At 41.4% G+C, this 18829-nt stretch overlaps 1 protein-coding gene across 1 annotated transcript in view; it reads left to right on the forward strand.

Moving 5' to 3' along the window:
• The first annotated feature begins 2463 nt into the window (after positions 1–2463).
• Positions 2464–18829, forward strand: part of LOC111667660 (retinoic acid receptor gamma-A-like) — a 35036-nt gene continuing 18670 nt past the window's right edge. Inside the window, exons 1-2 of the mRNA XM_023423401.2 lie at positions 2464–2633; positions 13927–14336. Coding sequence (XP_023279169.1) covers positions 14168–14336 — 169 coding nt within the window. The 5' untranslated portion in view covers positions 2464–2633; positions 13927–14167. The remainder of the gene's footprint in view (positions 2634–13926; positions 14337–18829) is intronic.

An 18829-nucleotide genomic window follows, 5' to 3' on the forward strand; every position in this document is an offset into this window, starting at 1 on the left:
AGAGGAAAAAAACTCCAATAACCTATCTACAGGCCTCACCAAAGCCCTTCTCACGTTCCTAATCTTCTATCGGAGTCAATCTGCTTTGACTTTCATTGACACCACACAGGAACAAAAGTTGGAGAGAATGAAAATGTCAGTGAATGTGTCTGAGTGTCTGAGTGTGTGTGTGTGTCTGTGTGTGTCTGTGTGTGTCTGTGTGTGTGTGTGTGTGTGTCTGTGTGTGTGTGTGTGTGTGTGTGTGTGTGTGTGTGTTTCAACATGTGGACACATGTGCGAGAAACGATGCTTATTACCACCTCATAGATTTACAGTTAGAAATACACAAATGCCTCTTTCACACTCAGCCAGATGTCATACACTCCCCTCCTCTGTGCATTTCACTGACACAGAAACACAAACAGTGCTAACCTTTCACCTCTCTCTCTCTGACACTTTTGCCCAGAAGTGTGGCAGTAACACAGATGCTTACGGCTGTGGACCTGTGTGCGGACGGTTGCCAGTTTTGTATTTGATCAAAAAGTGTGATCTGGTTCAGAGACCTTTGACAGCTGTTTCAAGAGCATTAAACACTTTATTTTTGTTAATATACTCAGTGATTTTGTTTCAGTAACTATTACAGAAGTAACAGACACTCAATTTATGACCTTTTAAGTATTAAATGAAGGTAATGAGGTGTCAACAACAGAAAAAGTAAATCAGTCGTTCATGAAGTCTCAAAATCAAAGACAAAATCCATTCCAGATATTTCTTTTGTTCTGCTATTAAAAACACACATCGTGTTACGGCAGGGAACCATTTATTTATTCATTCTTTTGCAAAAAGAAAATGAAAGGCCTTTGTACAGTTGTACAGGTTTGATTTAAATTAAAGATATGAATATAAAAAATCTGACATTTTCATAAAAGTTTCATGAAGTTCAAATTTCCTTTTTTTCTACAGAGAAGACTTTCAATGACAAGTTGCATTTTTCTTCAGTAAATTTTTAGCAAACTATAAATAATTGTAAGTGTACATAAACATAAATATTATGTGAAGTGGTTGATAAAAAAAACATAACATTGAACTATTTCTATTTGAATATGAAAAGTGAAAGTGAGGATAAAAAAAGTAAGAGTTTTGTCGTTGCTCTTGTTCTGGAAAGTGACGTGTTGTGTCTTTAGTGGACTGACTCGCCACTGAGGCAGTCAGGTAGACAGTAGCAGACAGTTTTATCTCTGACATGAAGAGGCAGGTAGCTCTGCCCCTCAGGGGCCGACTGGCCAGGTTTGATCTCATCACGGATCACATGTATCTCCATTAAATGCTTCCTTACTAGAAAACTGCTGGGTTGATTTGCTTAGGAAAATCCTGTAGGAGGAAAAGAGTCCGCTTGAACTGATTTAAAGGTGCCGAGAGAATGGCTCTTTGTATTGCTCAGGCTAGGCAAGATGGAAAACAGCTCATGGTCCTTTGCATTTTGGAGATTTAATAAAGTCACTATATATACCAGGCTCTTTGTGATTTCCAGACGAGATATCAGTACTGTAGATCTGTTATCTACTTAAAAACGTTCACACTTTTTTTCATTTTGTTGCAGTTAAAATTTATTGTGCATTCAGAATAAGTTTAAATTTACATTTCTGTAAACAAGTTTAATCCGTAGATTTGTGATCAGTAGTCTGTACAGATTGACTCACAGTTTACATTTGCATTATATCATAATATTTTCAGCATTCACACTGAATGTTGCATTTCAAGTTTATACGCTATTGTTACTATCGTCCTGAGTCAGAAAGACACTGATGCTTGCGAGGGTGTATTTCTTTCCTAGCAGTCACAGCAAAGCACTGAGTGGCCCTTCATTGGCCCCAGGCCCCCGGACTCCCACATGGGCTGGCCACAGTCCCAAAGTCAAGGCATTGTAAACATGGAGCGAAAGCCAAGGGCTGATACTGATATCCCCAAAGGTGTGCAACCCTCTGCAGCATGTGTGTTTGTGTATGTCCCCAAGTTAATGACTGTTTCATTAGTTGTGTGTACATGCATGTACCGCTGTCCTGTGTGTGTGCGTGTGTGTCTGTGTTAGTGTGGGCCTATCTTTGGACGGTGAGCAGAGGAGGAACAAATTTAGAAATTCAAAACAAACAGTCACAGAGTTGAAATCCAACAAAAGCGTGCTGACTGACAGTACAGTGTAGAAGGAGTGGAGGTAAAGAGAGAGAGAGAGACTGTGAGACAAAGAAGGAGAGAGAGAGAGAGGGAAAGAGAGGGGGTGGGCAGCAAGTTGAAACCTAAGCTTTCTGGACCCTGTTTTCCCTTCCTTCGGGCATTCTGTGGCTGGTAAAAAAAATGTGGTGTATATTTGAAGTGTTGGATCACGTGACAGAGGCAGGGTTTGTGAATCAAAGTACACAATGATTTCAGGAGGAGAGAGAGAGAGAGGGTGTATGTTAGTGAGAGAGAGAGAGAGAGAGAGAGAGACGGGAAAAGGAGAGGGAGGCGGAATGCAACAGGCTGAGCTCTATCGTCGCTGTGAGAGGGACTTGTGACTGACAAACACAACTACTACTCTCCTACTCAGCTCGTTTCTCCTCTGACTTACCCTTCGCTCCCCACCGCCAGACTGCGCCGCGTTCACATCCCCGGGTCTGGTAAGTTTGCTTTTCAATCCCTTTTGAAGATCTCCTCTTCCTTTTATAACTTTAGTCTGTTGGCAGTGTGTGAGAAAGAAGCAGACGGACAGAGGACATGTCAGAGCATGAGTGAGATGTGTGTGTGTGTGTGTGTGTGTGTGTGTGTGTGTGTGTGTGTGTGTGTGTGTGTGTGTGTTTGTTCCTCTTGTCTCTCCCTTTCTCCCTTTCTGTGAGTGTGTGTGTGTGTGTGTGTGTGTGTGTGAGTGTGTTTCTGGGACAGCATGAGTGGAGAGATTGAGTTTCCTGAGGACAGCTTTAATTGAGAACAGAGATTTTCGAGAGAGGGAGAAAGAACAACAGAAACAGCTAAGGAGGGGAATGAAAGCTGATCAGCACTTTCATGTGCTCCGGGGCCGCTCCATGTGAGGAGATGAACGCTTTGTGGACAAGTGTGTGTGTGTGGCATATGTGTGATCTGTATGCAGATCTGTGTTTATTCCTGACTCCATAAACTCTTCACAGTTGCTGAAAGTTTCTGATCACTACTGAGATCTTTGACACGGGAAAGGAAAAGGAAAAAATAAAAAAAAATGGATGTTGGAATTCCCCACATTTTTCAAGAATGACATGAATAAGAGAAGATGTTATTAGACAGCACACTAAGTGTTATTTTTTTATATTATATATTTCCTATTCATCAGTATTTGGGTGCTACAGGTGAGCTCTGGAACCATCGCAGGCCGTTTCTTCCAGGAGCAGACGAAGCGGCTGCTCTAGCCCGGGAGGCTCTCAGCCAGCAGACCGGCTGTCAAACTTGATGGATCACTCCATCAACATCACAAATGACCGAGTAGGTCTGGTATACCTGAGTGTGTACACACTCAGTCACTCAATCCCCCCTGAAGCGTATGTAAACAGGTTTCCATCCACACAATTACAGAAGCAGGATGGAAACATTGAAATAGGCTACTCCGGATATCACAAGACAATCTGCTGTGGGTCTGATCACTGCTGCTGCTGCTGCTTTGCATTAGGTGTGTGTGTGTGTGAGAGAGAGAGAGAGAGAGAGAGAGAGAGAGAGAGAGAGAGAGAGAGAGAGAGAGAGAGAGAGAGAGAGAGTGAGTACATATGTGTGTGTGAATAAACTTACTGACCCTCATATTGAAACACAAGCTCTCTTTACACAGTGTGTGAATCATTTCATAGCATCCCTTGTGCGACATTGTCTATATAAATTCACATGCATTGCTTGATTGATGATGATGGTGATTAAGACGCTACTTATCTGCTTCCTCCCAGCTGATCCCGCGTCTCTCTCTCTCTCTCGATAACACCACACTGCTGAGCGGTCGCACCAGGCCACTCTGTGCGATGCACTGCAATGCACGGCCCCCGCTGCGAGCTTTCCCTAACAAACTCTCGACAAATCTATTTCAGATTCATTTTCCTTTATGTCTGGAGGGGTGTTTATCGGCACGTCCGCAGGAATAGGTGGACGAGTCTACAAGCAAGGCGTAAACAGCAGGGTGTAAACAATGATATATATGTATATTAGAGATCACATTCTGGGAAACGGTGGCAGACTCTCTAAATATAACTGTCTTCTCTTCTCTGAATGGCTTTTCATCACTTGGTCACTGTCTTTGTCAGTGGACGTCCCCACAGTGTCGGCTACTGAGTGAACTCTGTCACTCTGGTCCCAAGTCAGACTTTTTCAGCTTTTAAAATCTAACACTTAGGATGGATGCATCTGCTCTTGGTTAAAGTCCTACTTTTTTTCCCCCTGCTTTGGTTTCATCATTCAGAGAAGAGATTTCTAGAAAAGTTTGCGTGTGCTTGCATGTGCATATGTTTGGGTGTGTTGGATAAAACTCTTGACTGCACTGCAGTCTCATCTTTGTTCTCTACACTTTTAAAGAATGACAGCCCCTTAGGCTGAGGAGGATGTCTGGCTCCTCTCTCTTTTTCTCTCTCTTTCTCTCTCTTTCCCTCTGCCTCACTCACTTCTTTCTCTTTTATTTCCGCAGTATAAAAAAAAAATTCAGCTTTTTTTTTTTTTTTTGCTGGCTCTTGTCAGCTGAGTTTGATTTTGTACGGGGGTTGTTCTCTTGGTGGCTACATATAAATGGAAACTTATAACTTCCACAACAAAGAAGCGAGCATTTGCTACTTGTTTTTGTGAGCGGAGGAGACAAATGTTTTCTTGTTCTGCAGAATTACATATTGTCCACAGAGTTATTTAGAGAGATTTTGGTGAGAGCCATGCACTGGCTGCGGTTCGGCCTGACGTGCCCAATTGGCTTCAGAGATTTGGAAGTGACTTGTAACGTTCATTGTTGCTTTCCCTGCACTTTTTCAAAATTCAAGGCTGAATGTGTCTCAGTGTGTCTAAAGAGCTTCGCAGTGTGTTTAATCGTGGCCCGAGGCTTCTCTCCAGTGAAGAATACAAGTCCATTAAACACACTTCTAATCTTCTAATCTTCCTCCGTGGAGGAACAGCAAGAAACAGATTGAGCATGTGTGTGAGACATAGGTGGTGGGCAGCTCAGGCAGTCTTTACACTCACTTTTCACTTTAATACTAAATGAAAGGCTGCCTACCAAATGCCTTAATTAGGCCTGACCCATGGCCCGAGCTGCTGAGCCTGGAGCGACGGGGGCTGACCCCGGCTCCAGTGTGGAGACCCCTCGGGAGCCCACAGGGGTGGCTCCACATAATGACAACATTGTGTGTTTTATGAAACATTGCTATCATCAACATCATCCCCATTAGCACTGATAACACAGAATTCACACTGTGTTATTCCACGTGTGCTGGACACTTTAAACGTGTGCACCAAAGTAAAGCTGTAAGTTAGATGAGAGTCAGGTGAAACTTTCTTTATAGCAGCTTATGATTATTTTAACTGACAATTAAGCTGTTCATTTTTTTCTAAAGTTAATCAGTTTAGTTTTAGTTGTTTGCTCCATAATGTTTGTCACAGTTTTCCAGAGCCCAAGCTGATATCTTTCCATTGCAGCAGTCTAAAACTCAAAGATGTTTACTTCAATATCATAGAAGATTTTCCTTGGCGATCCAAAATACTAAATATCAGATTAGACAAGCGGAAAACCATAAAACTGTATATGTAACGATTTACAAACTTGTTAGAAAGTTCAAAATCTGCAAGATTTTTCTAATTGGATCTTCATGGCTTCATAGACCATTACTTCAGTTCTGTAGAGTTTTACAAAAAGCAAAGCAACTTTAAGCTGCCGTGTCTTTTTTTTATAAGCATGCTGTTTTAGTTACACAGAATGTCCTCGTTTCATTTTCTTTTCTGGGAACAGTGATTGAATCCACAAACATTTCTAGGTGAGTAGATATGCTGTAAATCTATTTTACTACATATACTGTGGATAAGACTGAAGCGTAAGTCCAAGTTCTGGTGTAAAGTTAAATTTGGATATATTCGGAAATATTCTTAATCGCTTTCTTGCCGAGAGTTAGGTGAGAAGATCAATACCACATTTGTTAACTACAGCCAGCAGCCAATTAGCTTATCTTAGCACAAAACCTGGAAACAGCTGGAACCAGCTAGCCGGGCTCTGTCCGACGGTAAAAAATATCGCCGCCCAGAACTCCAAAGAGCTCACTTATTAACATGTCTGATCTCGTTAGAATGTGAATTTCAATCAACCCACTCTCACGCTAGTTGAAATAGTCACAAAATGTAATATATTCATTCGTGTACATGGACACAAATTTTCAAATTTTTTGTGACACTCAGCATAACTTACGAACTCATGTATTTCAATTGGAAACATATTTTTTGATGACAGCGGCGTCACAAAGAGGTGCTTGGTGTGGATACCGGTCGCACAAAGAGCATGACTGTCACATCAGAGGCTATAGGGTTCACATCCAGAGTCCTGTCTGTGGTTTAGGCAATAAAGGCACTTTGGTTAAGGTCATTGAAAGATAGTGGTTTGGGTTAGATTTCAATAAAGATGACGTTACTGAAGTCAACAAACTTTTTCTCCCCGGACCACTCCACGATCTTTCCCCAACCTTAACCAAGTGCCGTGAGCAAAATTCTGGTTCATGTACACAATTCAATACATTTCGTGACCATTTCACGAAATGCCATGAGACTGGGTTGTTTAAGTCCAAGAGGTCGTCCGAGCAGTGACTTCCTGGACCTTTGGACTATTAGCTACATAGGCAAAGCTAACCGACTGCTGCTGGAGCTTAATTTTTACCGTACCGAGACAAGGGGGGTTGATATCAATCTTCTCATTTAACGGCAAGAAAGCAAATAAGTGTATTTTCCACTTGCCTTCAGGTTGAGACATCAGAGATTGTCAACTTTGTCCTCCTGGAACTACAAATACATCATTTTTCTATACAGTCTCTAGTCAAACTTGGCGAAAGAGATCGGATCCTGTTTACTGGAAATCATTTTAATAAGATGAATGTCTGGCAATACAATTTGAAAGTTGTTTCTGAGTAACAGCGCTTGGAAAATAGATATCAAATGTTTTGAGGCCTAATATTTACATCTGTGTGTACATTCTTGACTAAGCTAGCAACATAATTGCATGCACAAATTGGAAATATGTGTTTACCACTGCCAGAAACATTTTGCGGTTACAAGATGGCTGTCAGACCCTGGTGCTTTATGGCCCAGCGATGTTTGTGTTGCTCAAAAGATATTTTTACATGTCAGCTTGACATAAAATATAGGATGGTCATTTGTTGGAAAATCTAATTATGTTGTTTGTGGGTGACGGTGCCTGTGTTTTTTCTGCTCTATAATGGTTTCTGTGTGTCAGGATGTGTATTTTGTAATGGCGTCTTCAGCACAGCTCATCTCTGGCTGCATTCTCCCAGAATAAGGCAGATTTGATTGTGGTTTTATGGTTTTCAGCTAATTGTCCCTGCTGAAGTCATGATTTCCCTTGCATTTGGCTGATGCAAGGGGAGTTTTATCCCTCATTTCTACTCAGAGTATGGCTTTTAGTTTCACTTTGTGGCTCCAAAGGTGTCACACATATTAGATTATATGGTTTCAAATGCAGACATTGTGGATAAGTTTTTCCTTTTCCCACTATCACCCACTAATGTCTCCATAGACGCATCTGCAAGCTGAACAAAACCATAAAGCTTCTTCTGTCAAGTCAGAAGTGGCTCAGCACAGAAAACACTGACTCTTTGCTTGATATTACGCTAACAATGGCAAATGGATTTGAGAAGAATGGCAGATAAACGAAACTCATATCCACAAAAGAACCACATAAGAAAATCAAACCAACAAATTCAAAAAGAGAAAGCCTGTAGGACTTTTAATGCCCGCCTATTTTCCAGCTGACTCACCTCGCTCTGCATGAAACCCACACACTGGAAGTTTGGAAACAGAGGGATGACTAAATGGTTGGGCCGAGGAAAAAAAAAAAAAAAGAAACACTTTTTCACTTTCTATTTACTGAGAGGAGAAAATGTGCAGAAAATTAAAGTGCAGAGTGAGGGAGCAGATGTTTCGGTCCATGTGGCCTGTACCGGTCCAAAAGATCAAAGTGTGTTTATCATCAGACAAACAGTTTTTGTTTTAGTGTGTTCACACTCGAACTGGGGTGAAAACACTTTTAAGCACAGAAAAAAAACATCATCATGTACTCCATCTGATATGCTAACACAGAGGACTCGTCCACCACATGTTCCAACAATATGAAGGACATCATTACGTGAGGTGGAGCGGAGCAATCGTACCCTCTGGTTCCAGTTTGTAGTAACTCGAGTTCTCCCTATCATCGCTGAGCTCTGTGTCACCGCGCACAGACTCCACCCCTAATGTTAACATTTACCTCCCGAATGCTTCATCTTTTCCACAAGTCAGCGTGCTTCTGAATAAAAAAACGATTCCAGCCAAATTACTAAAACCTGGGACAGTTTGAAACTTCCCCGTTGTGCAACAGAACTATGAAGTTTTGCAACAAAAATACAGCGGTCAGCTCGCGCAGGCAGCAGTCTCGGCTTTATCAAATGATTGTTGACTTTCTGCTGTTAATAAAGCAAACCAGTCTGTTGGTCACAATAGATCATTCATGTGAAAAAGAGCGGGAACTATCAAACGAAGGTGTGTGGCACACAGACAGGGTGAACACTATGATGCAAATACAAAACAACACAAAGACATTAGAAAGCATGTTATGTCAAGTTCAAAACTGGAGGAGACTTTGAAAAGCATACGATGGGAAGTCGACCTAAAGAAAGTCCTGAACAAAAAGGGCCTCTGCTTCATGCCTCCACCTGCAGCCAACCTTATTCCACATCATCTGTACAAGGAGAAAACTAGTTCACCCAAATGTAAAAAAAAAACAAAAACATAAGAGCAAGAATAAAAACAATAATAAAAAAACTGTTCCCTAACAAGAATGGTGAAGAGATAGTTAAGAATAAAAGACTTGGATTCAGAAAGAAATAAATCAACTGTATTAAATCAAACTTTTTTTCTTTTATTGCAAAGCACCATGTGTAGTGCTGATGGCCACCATGCAGGAGTCCACAGGCAATGCAGCTGTTTCTCTTGTTGCTATTGTGAAGCCTGTCTAAACAGTAAGAACAGGGCCGGAAACCTGGAGCTGTTAGTCCTTTCAGATGAATATACTGTGGCATAAGGATAAATAGTGAACATGCAATATTTGATCTGGATGACCTTTTCATCATACAGGACTAGCGTGTCAGATCATTTATGCATCATTTACTTTCCGGCTGTTGGAGAAACTAGCAATTATTAAAAGTTACTTTTAGTAATTAAGTGGGTTGATATCGAGGGGCAGGTGATGATGGGGTAACCAGTAATTTTCAAAACTTTAGTCAACAGTGTGTATGAATATGTTTCCCTTTTTGACCAACTGGCCTACTTTAATAAAACAAGCTAAGAATATGTGTTTGTATGATGCATTTTATACTGAGGTTAGTGAAGAGTGCCACTCCCAAATGACACATGTCTGTTTTTAACCTATGCATCCTGATTTTGCTCCATTTTCTGAAAACTTAAAACTGAGGCCTTTGTTTGTTCACTGACTGACGCTGAATGACTCGGACACTTTCCCATCACCGCACATTTCTCAACCATAAAAGTCAACTCATTATGCTATAAAACTGAGGATTAACTGTAATTCTCCAGTCATCCATTTGTCTGAAAATGCTGCACCACATTATCCCCACACATTTAATAATGTGCATAAAAATAAAAACAACTGAAAATGTGACCAAAATTCTCAATACACCAAAGACTGATGGATCTAAGACCAAAACAAAGCTGTTTACTGCCATAAGCTTTTCATTATGTACAATACACAAACAGAGTTTATCAAAAACAGCCTTCAGAGAGAATAAATCTTCAAATGATGGCTCTGTTTCTTTGTGTGAACACTAGTGGATGTGTGGCTGTAAAGTTACAAAGACAACTGTTTGTTAGTTGTGTTGATTTTGTCAGATGACTTCGCAATCATAAAACGGAGCCAAGAGAGACTGATTTGCCGGTAGCATTTATGAATCACAATCATATCACTATTTTGTGCATGTTCGGTTTCTGTTTAAAACACAGCAAAGGTGATCACAGAGAAACGGGGGGGGGGGGCGGCTGAGACTCAGCAGAGTAACACGGTCTGTCCCACATCTGACCAGAGGTTGGTTGTGATACACATTTTTGTTGTTTGAGGACTAAAATAGATTTTTCTTTCTTTTCTTTTCATGCATTCAATGTGAACAGAGCTCTTTGTGAAAACAACCTTTCAAAACAGATGTTCAAATGCCGCTTACACACAGCACAATGGTGGCAGCGTCGCACTTAACAAGCGATTGCCGCCTACAAATAGCAGATAAATTGGCAGGTCAAAACGCGGCTGTCACATGCTCGCAAATATGATGTTTAGTTTGATTAGTAAAATGTGACAGTGTGAACATGCAGCTTTGCATGTTGCGGGTTTCAGGTGGACTCCTGAAATACTAGTCTGGACACAGGTCGTTCTCACTTGTAAATGAGCCAGCTTAGTGTGTGTGTGTGTGTGTGTAGTTTCATAACTGTAACCTCAAACTGATTTGGGTTGGAAAACCCATAAAGCTCAGTCACATTTACACCCATCAGCATAACTAGCTCCAGATGATGCTCCTAATAAGCATCTAAAACATATTATTCAAAAAATAGTTTTTGGCATTTTGTTTGCAACTGAAAGATGTTTACAACTGCTGCAACAATGCATCACACACACACACACACACACACACACACACACACAGAAGAGTAGTGTAGTTGACAGTATGTTGTGGCTTGTTGGAAAAGACGGAGAGATGGAAAGCCCCCATCATTTTCACACCAAAGCTGTTTTTAATCCCCATAGTCTGGGAAAAGGGAGCATCGGTCGCGTTTGTGTGTGTGTGTGTGTGTGTGTGTGTGTGTGTGTGTGTGTGTGTGTGTGTGTGTGTGTGTGTGTGTGTCAGCAGGACCAGGACCAGGTGACCCAGTCTGACCTGACCCAGCCAGGTCTCATAAAAGCAGCATTGAGGCCTGGAGGCCCGGAGACACAGCACTGCTTTTGTTGCCCTGCCCAAGGTGTATTCCCCCTGGAGAGAGCGAGGGGGTGGGGAGGAGGGGGGTGTTACTCATTAGAGAGAAAGAAACCATTCCTTGGCTTGGGCGCACATTATTTCATAGTTTATTAGTGGAAATAAAACTGTTTCTTTATTTTTATGTATGTTTTCTGCAACCACTCCTGCCTGTGCCCCCCACCCCCTCCTCCTTCCATGCTGCGTTACCACAGTCACTTCTTTCTCTTATTAATCCGCTTTCCAGTATGGCTCTAATTAATGGGTCTGTTCACTTCTTACACATGGCCTACCAGATGCTTGAAAATCCCTCCTATGTTCCTTCCCTCTCTTTCCTTTCCTCTGTTTCTCTCTATCTTTTTCCATCTCTTTTTTTTTTTTTTTTTAGCTTTCGACACTTTATTTTTTCTTCATCTCAATCCTTTTATACATCTGGCTTTCAGTCTTTGAATTTCATTTGATTGGTTAACATCAAATCGAGGGACTCTGAAGCTGCATCTGTGAAAGGATCCGCCGTCCTATATTTACTCCTTCATTCTTCAAGGTCAATTGCAGCTTTCAGTGGTGCTTCAGCATGTGTGAACGCTGTGTGTTTTCCACTGATTACTTGTCCATGAACATGATTAAAGTCACAGAACATCTGTGTACGTTCACTCCTGCAGCCTACATGTCCGTGCTTGTATGTACCTGCTTTTAGGGAAGCATGTGCATGCATGTGTTTTTTTTTAAGTGAGACCATTCCACACCAGTACATGCGTGTAATCTTTTTTTCTTTTTTTCTTTTTTTTTAATTGCAACAAGCTTTGTCCAACCCGTGCTTGACATTTTTTGATCCTCAAATACAAAAGTTCTTTATGAAAATAGTTGCAGGGACTCTCCCTGACTGGCCCTCACAGTGAAGAAAAACCGCGGCAGAGCCAGGCAGTTACAGAAAATATGTCAATATGGGAAATATGACTTTAAAAACAACACTCACTGTGCTGACTCTGTGGCTTTGTGTGTGAATGTGTAATATGCACTGTATGCGTTTGTGTGTGTGGGAAGAAATAGCTGCTGTAATAACAGGAGGATGTCGAAGAGTTTTACTCTAATAATAGTAGCAGAGATGAGGGTGAACTAAATATTAGAAACACTGCTCATTGTAACCCAGTACAATTCAACAGCAACACAAACTTAAACCCTCGTAATGAACATCAACACCTTTCGAAATCCTCACCTTCATTTTAAAAAGATTTATGTATTAGACGGTTTAATTTGTTTTAACATGGGGATACATAACTGAGTGTATAGATTTTTAAAGTCTATAAAACTCTAAAATGTCCTTATAGGAATAAAAGGTCTTATCACATGCACATTATTCATTTTTAATTGACTGCATTTATGTAGTGCTTTTCTAGTCTTAACAATCGCTCAAAACACTTCACACTACAGGTCGCATTCACCCCATCACACACATTCATACAGCGCTCGTTCTATACGTGGCACTTAATGGTAATTTGGGGTTCAGCTTCTCGACCACCAAGGAGATGTGGACTGGAGGAGCTGGAGATGGAACCACAGGCTTTCTGATTAGTGGATGACCGGCTCTACCTACTCAGCCGTGTGTGTGTGTGTGTGTGTGTGTGTGTGTGTGTGTGTGTGTGCGTGTGTGTGCGTGTGTGTGTGTGTGTGTACACCTCCACATGTGGAACAGTTTACTTTAAATCAGGTACAGGGCGACCCTTTAAAGCTGCGCTGTAATTGGCAGGCTGCTGTGTCAGTTACAGCAGCCATACATACCTTCATTTGTGTACCTGCATTAGTCTGTGCCACACAACACAAACGAGAGACTTTAACTCCTGTAGAATTCAACAGGAGTTTATGTTGATCACGCGTAGTCCTCCCTGTAGTTTAAATAACATTTGTAAATTCATAACTCTCTCCCTCCATCTCTCACCCACTCTGGGTGTTTGATTCCCATGCCGAAGCAGGCCCAAAACAACAAGACATTCTTTGGCCGAGCTGTATTTACCACAGCTCCACCACAGAGAATTAAGCCCCGCCCACTCATGAAATCACAGAAGGGGATGAGAGTCATAGCGAAACAAGAGGGGAGGGCTGCCCACATTTAAGTGATCGACTGGGGGTCACGGAGCCGCAGCAGGAGCCCTGAGAGGCAGAAGAGGTGAAAAAAGTTGCGATCATCAGAGACCCCTCAGCAAAGTGGAAGCACAGAGGATTCACGATGTGGGTTACTATCAGGAAGGAGTAGGTGATGTGTGTCTGTTGTTGGAAAGGGTTAATTGTACCCATATTGTGGCTGGCTGTTCTCTGGCAGGCTGGCTAGAGTCAGGCTTGCAGAGGGAACAGAGAGACCCTTTATAATACAGTTCTGCTGATTGAAATCATATGGCATTGCCTGAAATCATTGCACTACTTGGAAGAAAGACAAAAAGCAGGAGGAAAGTGTTGCACCCCCTCTGCCTTTTCTGCTCTGTCAACTGTTTGTCTAACACTCTCTTTTTGTTCTACGTCTTCTTCGCTTTTGTTCCTCGTCTGGACTTCGCTTTTGAGGTATTTCAACTATTGTTTTTGTTGCAGAAAGTAACTGATTTTTTTGAATGAATTGTTGTAATTGACTTGGCTTTAGGTGAGTTGTTCAGCCACTGTGCTCCCGGGCTAATCACCAGACTTTGGTTCCAGGATCTAACCCCTCCTCCTTCTCTTCCCTCCTTTTCTACAGAGTCTGGACCTGGTCAGGTCTCGGGTACTTGGTTCCTGGTCTCATTCCCCAGCTCCTCCTCTCTCGTCAGCATCCCCCTCACCTCTCTGCGGCGTGACGGCAGAGAAGCCAGCAGCTGAGCGGGGCTGAATGGCACCAGCTCATTTCAAACTCACCGTAGGCCCCTGACGAAGACGTAGGAAGAGCAAACGCCAAGACAGTCGGAGAGAAGTCACCTGAACCATCACCTGCACTTTCCACCATGGCAACCAACAGGGAGCACCAAGTGCGTCACATGACCGGCTTCCCGCGCGCTATGTACCCGTTCACCTTTAACTCCATGAGGAGCCACTCCCCCTTTGACCTGCTGGCCAGTAGCCACCTCTTTGGCCGGTTTGGAGCAGACCTTCCTAAAGAGATGGCTGCATTGTGTGAGTAACAAAATGAATTTATTTTCCCTCTACACAGCTTACACAAACAGCTGCTGAGACTTGTTATACGCCATTGAAATAGAGTATACTTCTCCAAAAGTCATGTGTCTATAGTAGACGATCCAAGCTGACACAATCTCATGATAGTCAGACCTACAATGAGCTTTCTGATTCTAGTAAAATGTGGTTAAAAAAAATCATCATGAGGTTCAATCGGAGACAAAAAAAAAATACTAATCCCACACTCGGCACATGACAAGATAGTGTGCCGAATGTGACCAGTCCTGTTGAAGAGAAGAGAAGAGAAGAGAAGAGAAAAAAAGTGCTGTAAAATACAGCAAACAAAACATGGCCCTCTTTTATAATGTGCTGCTATTCATGGATGAAATCATTACATTAAAACACATAAAAACAAACTCCCTTAAAAGAGGGATGAGGCTTTTGGCAGTTGAAATTGTTTTTCATTTCAACTTTCAGAAGCATTGTGTGTTTAGAGACGGATAAAGTTCCCGTTTGGAGTCACAGGGGGCGCTACTGCCCTTCACTAGGAAGACACACTGAGAGAGTGCCTGTAAAAGTTTATAGAAAGACTGAATACATTGTGAAAGTGAAGTTGATTTAAAGAATGAAGGTCAACTCCGCCTCTGCTATAGTATACTACTATATGGTATATTATAATATTATTTCAGTTCATAAGATATATCTAGTATCCTGATAAAAGCCTTTACTCCTTTTCTTATATTTTCTCCTTTATTTCTCTGTTCTTCTCTTTAATGATGCTTCTTAGACATTACAGGGCCACAGCGCTATTTTACTGAACCTGCATTCTGCTACACCATTAGTTTCCTGTAATGTGAGTCTTGTAGCAGTTTCAAGTTATGCAAACTACAGTTGGACTTGCTATGAATTTGGATTGAATTAGAGAGAGAAATATTAACTCAGTGAGTTCCCAGTGATCAGAAAAAGTGTGTGTACTCTGCTCCAGTCATAGTTCTGTATCTGCAACAAGTAAATCTGACAGCATTATACATTGTTTATGTCGGTCTGTGGCCAGTGGAATCATTCAGAAAGAGAACAGAGGAAACAAGTAGCATTTTGTGATGATTAATATTTCCTCCTGCAACAATTTGCACCTTTTAGAATATATTCTTTTGTCATCAATTGCCATTTTTGGCATAAATTAGGCAACTCACGTAGTTTTCCTCACATGTCAGCATTTTTTATTTTTTGTTTTTTTTTTACTCCTGTTCACTGCAGGTTTTGCAGCTTTAGGACAAACATGCAATAACCTGCAGCTTCAACTTATTAGCGTGTTTATATGAACCCTAACTATCCTCAGGTTAAGTTTACACGTGACTCGCTGCAAGTTGAAGTCGTGTCCCAGACTAGCTGGAGCAGCTTGTATCCTTATTAATCCTTATATTGTGCACGGTCCAAATCAAACACTGTACGCAGAGACTTGTTTGTGGAGTCTCCCACATCCTGTAAGACTGACATCAGACTGAAATACCTGCCTAACACTCCCGTCAATTAGTGTGTAAGTGGATACAAGTGTGTGTGTGTGTGTGTGTGTTGGCTGAGCAGTTGTTATCTGCCGATCTCCAGTTAGTTCTTGGGCCCAACAAGAGGGAGCTCAGTAAGCCAGTAGCAGTAGCAGGTATATGATTATGATCTCCGACATGTTGCCTCTGGGACTTTTATATTTACATACACAGAGACAGAGACAGAAAGACATGAGAGGCAGCGTTGTGTCAGTCAGTACAGATGACAATGAAGTTGGTCACACGTAACAAAACAGACTGTCAGGGACTTACGGTTCAGGCTTATTTAGTAGTTGACATTTGAGGCCAAAGAGCAAGACAGATGATCAAACGTAGGATCATAGTTCCACTGCAGAACCACGTGACCATTTTTCATTTCTTGAGTTTGTAGTAATGAGATTATAAAGTAATTAAATGACTGAATTGGCAATACCACTTATCCTTTGACAGTCAGGGTGTCATAGAGTGTGTGTGTGTGTGTGTGTGTGTGTGTGTGTGTGTGTATGTGTGTGTGTGTGTGTGTGTGTGTGCGTGTAAGATGAATCAGGCTTTTGTAACCAAGCTATTACACATTGAGCACAAAATCATGGTACGGTATCTGTGGTCTGTGGATCAACACGAGTGATTCAGCAACAACCAGATGCTGTGTTCCCGGAATCAGCACCTTCATTCTCAAAACTTCAAATTATCATTAGAAAGCGGAGTGGTCATTGTTCTGTTTCATTTGGATTTGGATCTCAGGATTGTACATCATTTCATTAAAAAAAAAGAGTTACTGAAGAAGGGAGAACGTGCTTTCTTGCTGACTGACAGTGAACTCTATAGTGATATAGTGACGTGACAGTTACTGTAGCTCACCTGTCGCTCACAAACAGGACTTAAAGTTCACTAAGTACACTTGACTCCTGTCTCATAAGTGAAAGCTAACAGTCCCTCTGCGGATGGTTAAATACAAGTGGAGCAACAAAGCTAATGATGTAAGATAGCCCCTCTGTTTTAGCCTCTGGTTCACCAAAGTCCATTTTTAGGAAAAAAAAAAAAAAAGAGCCCATTCCATTTTAGTGAAATGATTTTGTGGCAAAATTTGAGCTATTGATTCACTGATGAGACTGGAAAACTAAAGAAAAGACTGCCATCCTTTGGTGGGAAGTTTAACTTCTATTGCACTGCCGACCACACCTAGCGTGATGGATAGGACAGTGATGCCAGAGAGTACTGACCACACCCTGAGTACACTTCTACATCACCATGGTGAGAATTTCAACCACTGGGAGTCTGCAAACACGAGATATTTGTGTAGAGTTAAGTTTCTCTTTGATGCCAGTTTAATTTAAATGAAGCAACTGTGAGCTCACTTAAATATAATGGGAGGGACTTACAGATTTTCACTTCTTGTCTGGTAGTTTGTTCACTTCAGATCACAATGTGCGAAAGGAGCTCACACATTTATCCATCAGCTATATTTAAAAAAAAAAAAAAAAAAGAAAAAAAAGAAAAAGATTTTATGAACTCCCTCAGGTGTGTCAAGACTTCCCTTATGTGAAGTGATAGTTAGTTGTAGCTGCCAGCCAGTGAAGGGTTCCTCTGCTGAGTATTTTCATTGAGGAAGAAACCATGTAATTAATGAGCACATTTTATTTAACCGTCAAGGAAAGCTAAAGTAAATTACTTATCTCTCATTAGTGCAAAGTGAACAAAATTATACAAAATTACAGTGGAAGTTAAAGTGGGATTTGCTAATTGATTCAAACTGGGTCCTAATCAGCGTCAGTGGAAGAGTGGACTTTGTTCCCTGATGAGATGAAACTCGAAGCATCCCTGGACTTGAAATTAGCGGATATCCACATGAAACGCTCCGTGCTGTGTATTGAGTCATACAGTTATTTCTCTCTTCTTTTCCTAATAGCAGTGGGAATTAGTGGAAACACACAGGGAACTCTTTTCAGTGAAAGCTTTTCTGCCCAGTGCTTCCTGGAATTAGTGTAAATACATGATACAATCTCTGGATTCTCTTAGTAAAGTAAATATTTCTCTCATTTTTTTGGAAATAATGATTTCTTTTTCTTTTTTTCTTTTCTTTTCTTTCCTTCATGACCTTCATTGTCTTCATCTAAATTATTATTTTTTTGTTATGAAAAGGAAGAAATCTCACTGTGGTCCTATCACAAAGAAGTGTATTTTTCCACAATGAACACAATGTCCTTTCGTAATTTCTCTACTTGTCACATCTTGTTCTTTGTAATGTATTGAGAGAGTGTGTGTGTGTGTGTGTGGTGTGATATTAGTAACTTGAACCTAAAGGCACAGAGTGAGGCTTGTGTGTTTTTCTTTGTGTCTGTCATCACATGCACTCTGTTTAAGCACATACACACATTACGAACACACACACACACACACACACACACACACAGAAACACACACATTTCCACTGCCACTCTGTAGGCTGCACATTCCAACACCCATGAATATCACAAACCAGCAGTCTTGCACTCCTTGCCTCACATTTGTGACTATATTTGTGCGCTTGCTGATGACCGCAATGAGACTTTGTGCAAATATCTGCGGCCGAGCTGGAGGAGCTGCTGCTGGAGACACAGACAGAGAAAGAAAAGAGGGGCCATTGTTCAGCTCAGTGTGTTTGTGTCAGACATGAAGACAGGATGAATAGCTGAAGAACCTGATAGTGAATAGTTGTAATGTGACTCGCTCTTCTTACAGGTTGTGTTTGTGTGTGTGTGTGTGTGTGTGTGTGTGTGTGTGTGTGTGTGTGTGTGTGTGAGAGAGAGAGAGAGAGAGAAGGGGAAAGGGACGCAGCTTGACTGGGGAGTCCCGTGTTTTAAGTTTCAAAGGCAGGGAGCTGCATTTGCCCAACTAAAAGAACGAGAGAGAGCTTACGTTTTGTTAAAAAGTGAAGGAAAATGAGACATATTGTTTTTCTTCTTCTTCTTCACC

The sequence above is a fragment of the Seriola lalandi genome, unplaced genomic scaffold (assembly GCF_002814215.2).
Source record: "Seriola lalandi dorsalis isolate HSWRI2012SDOR001 ecotype SW California unplaced genomic scaffold, Sedor1 jcf7180002054692, whole genome shotgun sequence".
NCBI lineage: Eukaryota > Metazoa > Chordata > Actinopteri > Carangiformes > Carangidae > Seriola > Seriola lalandi.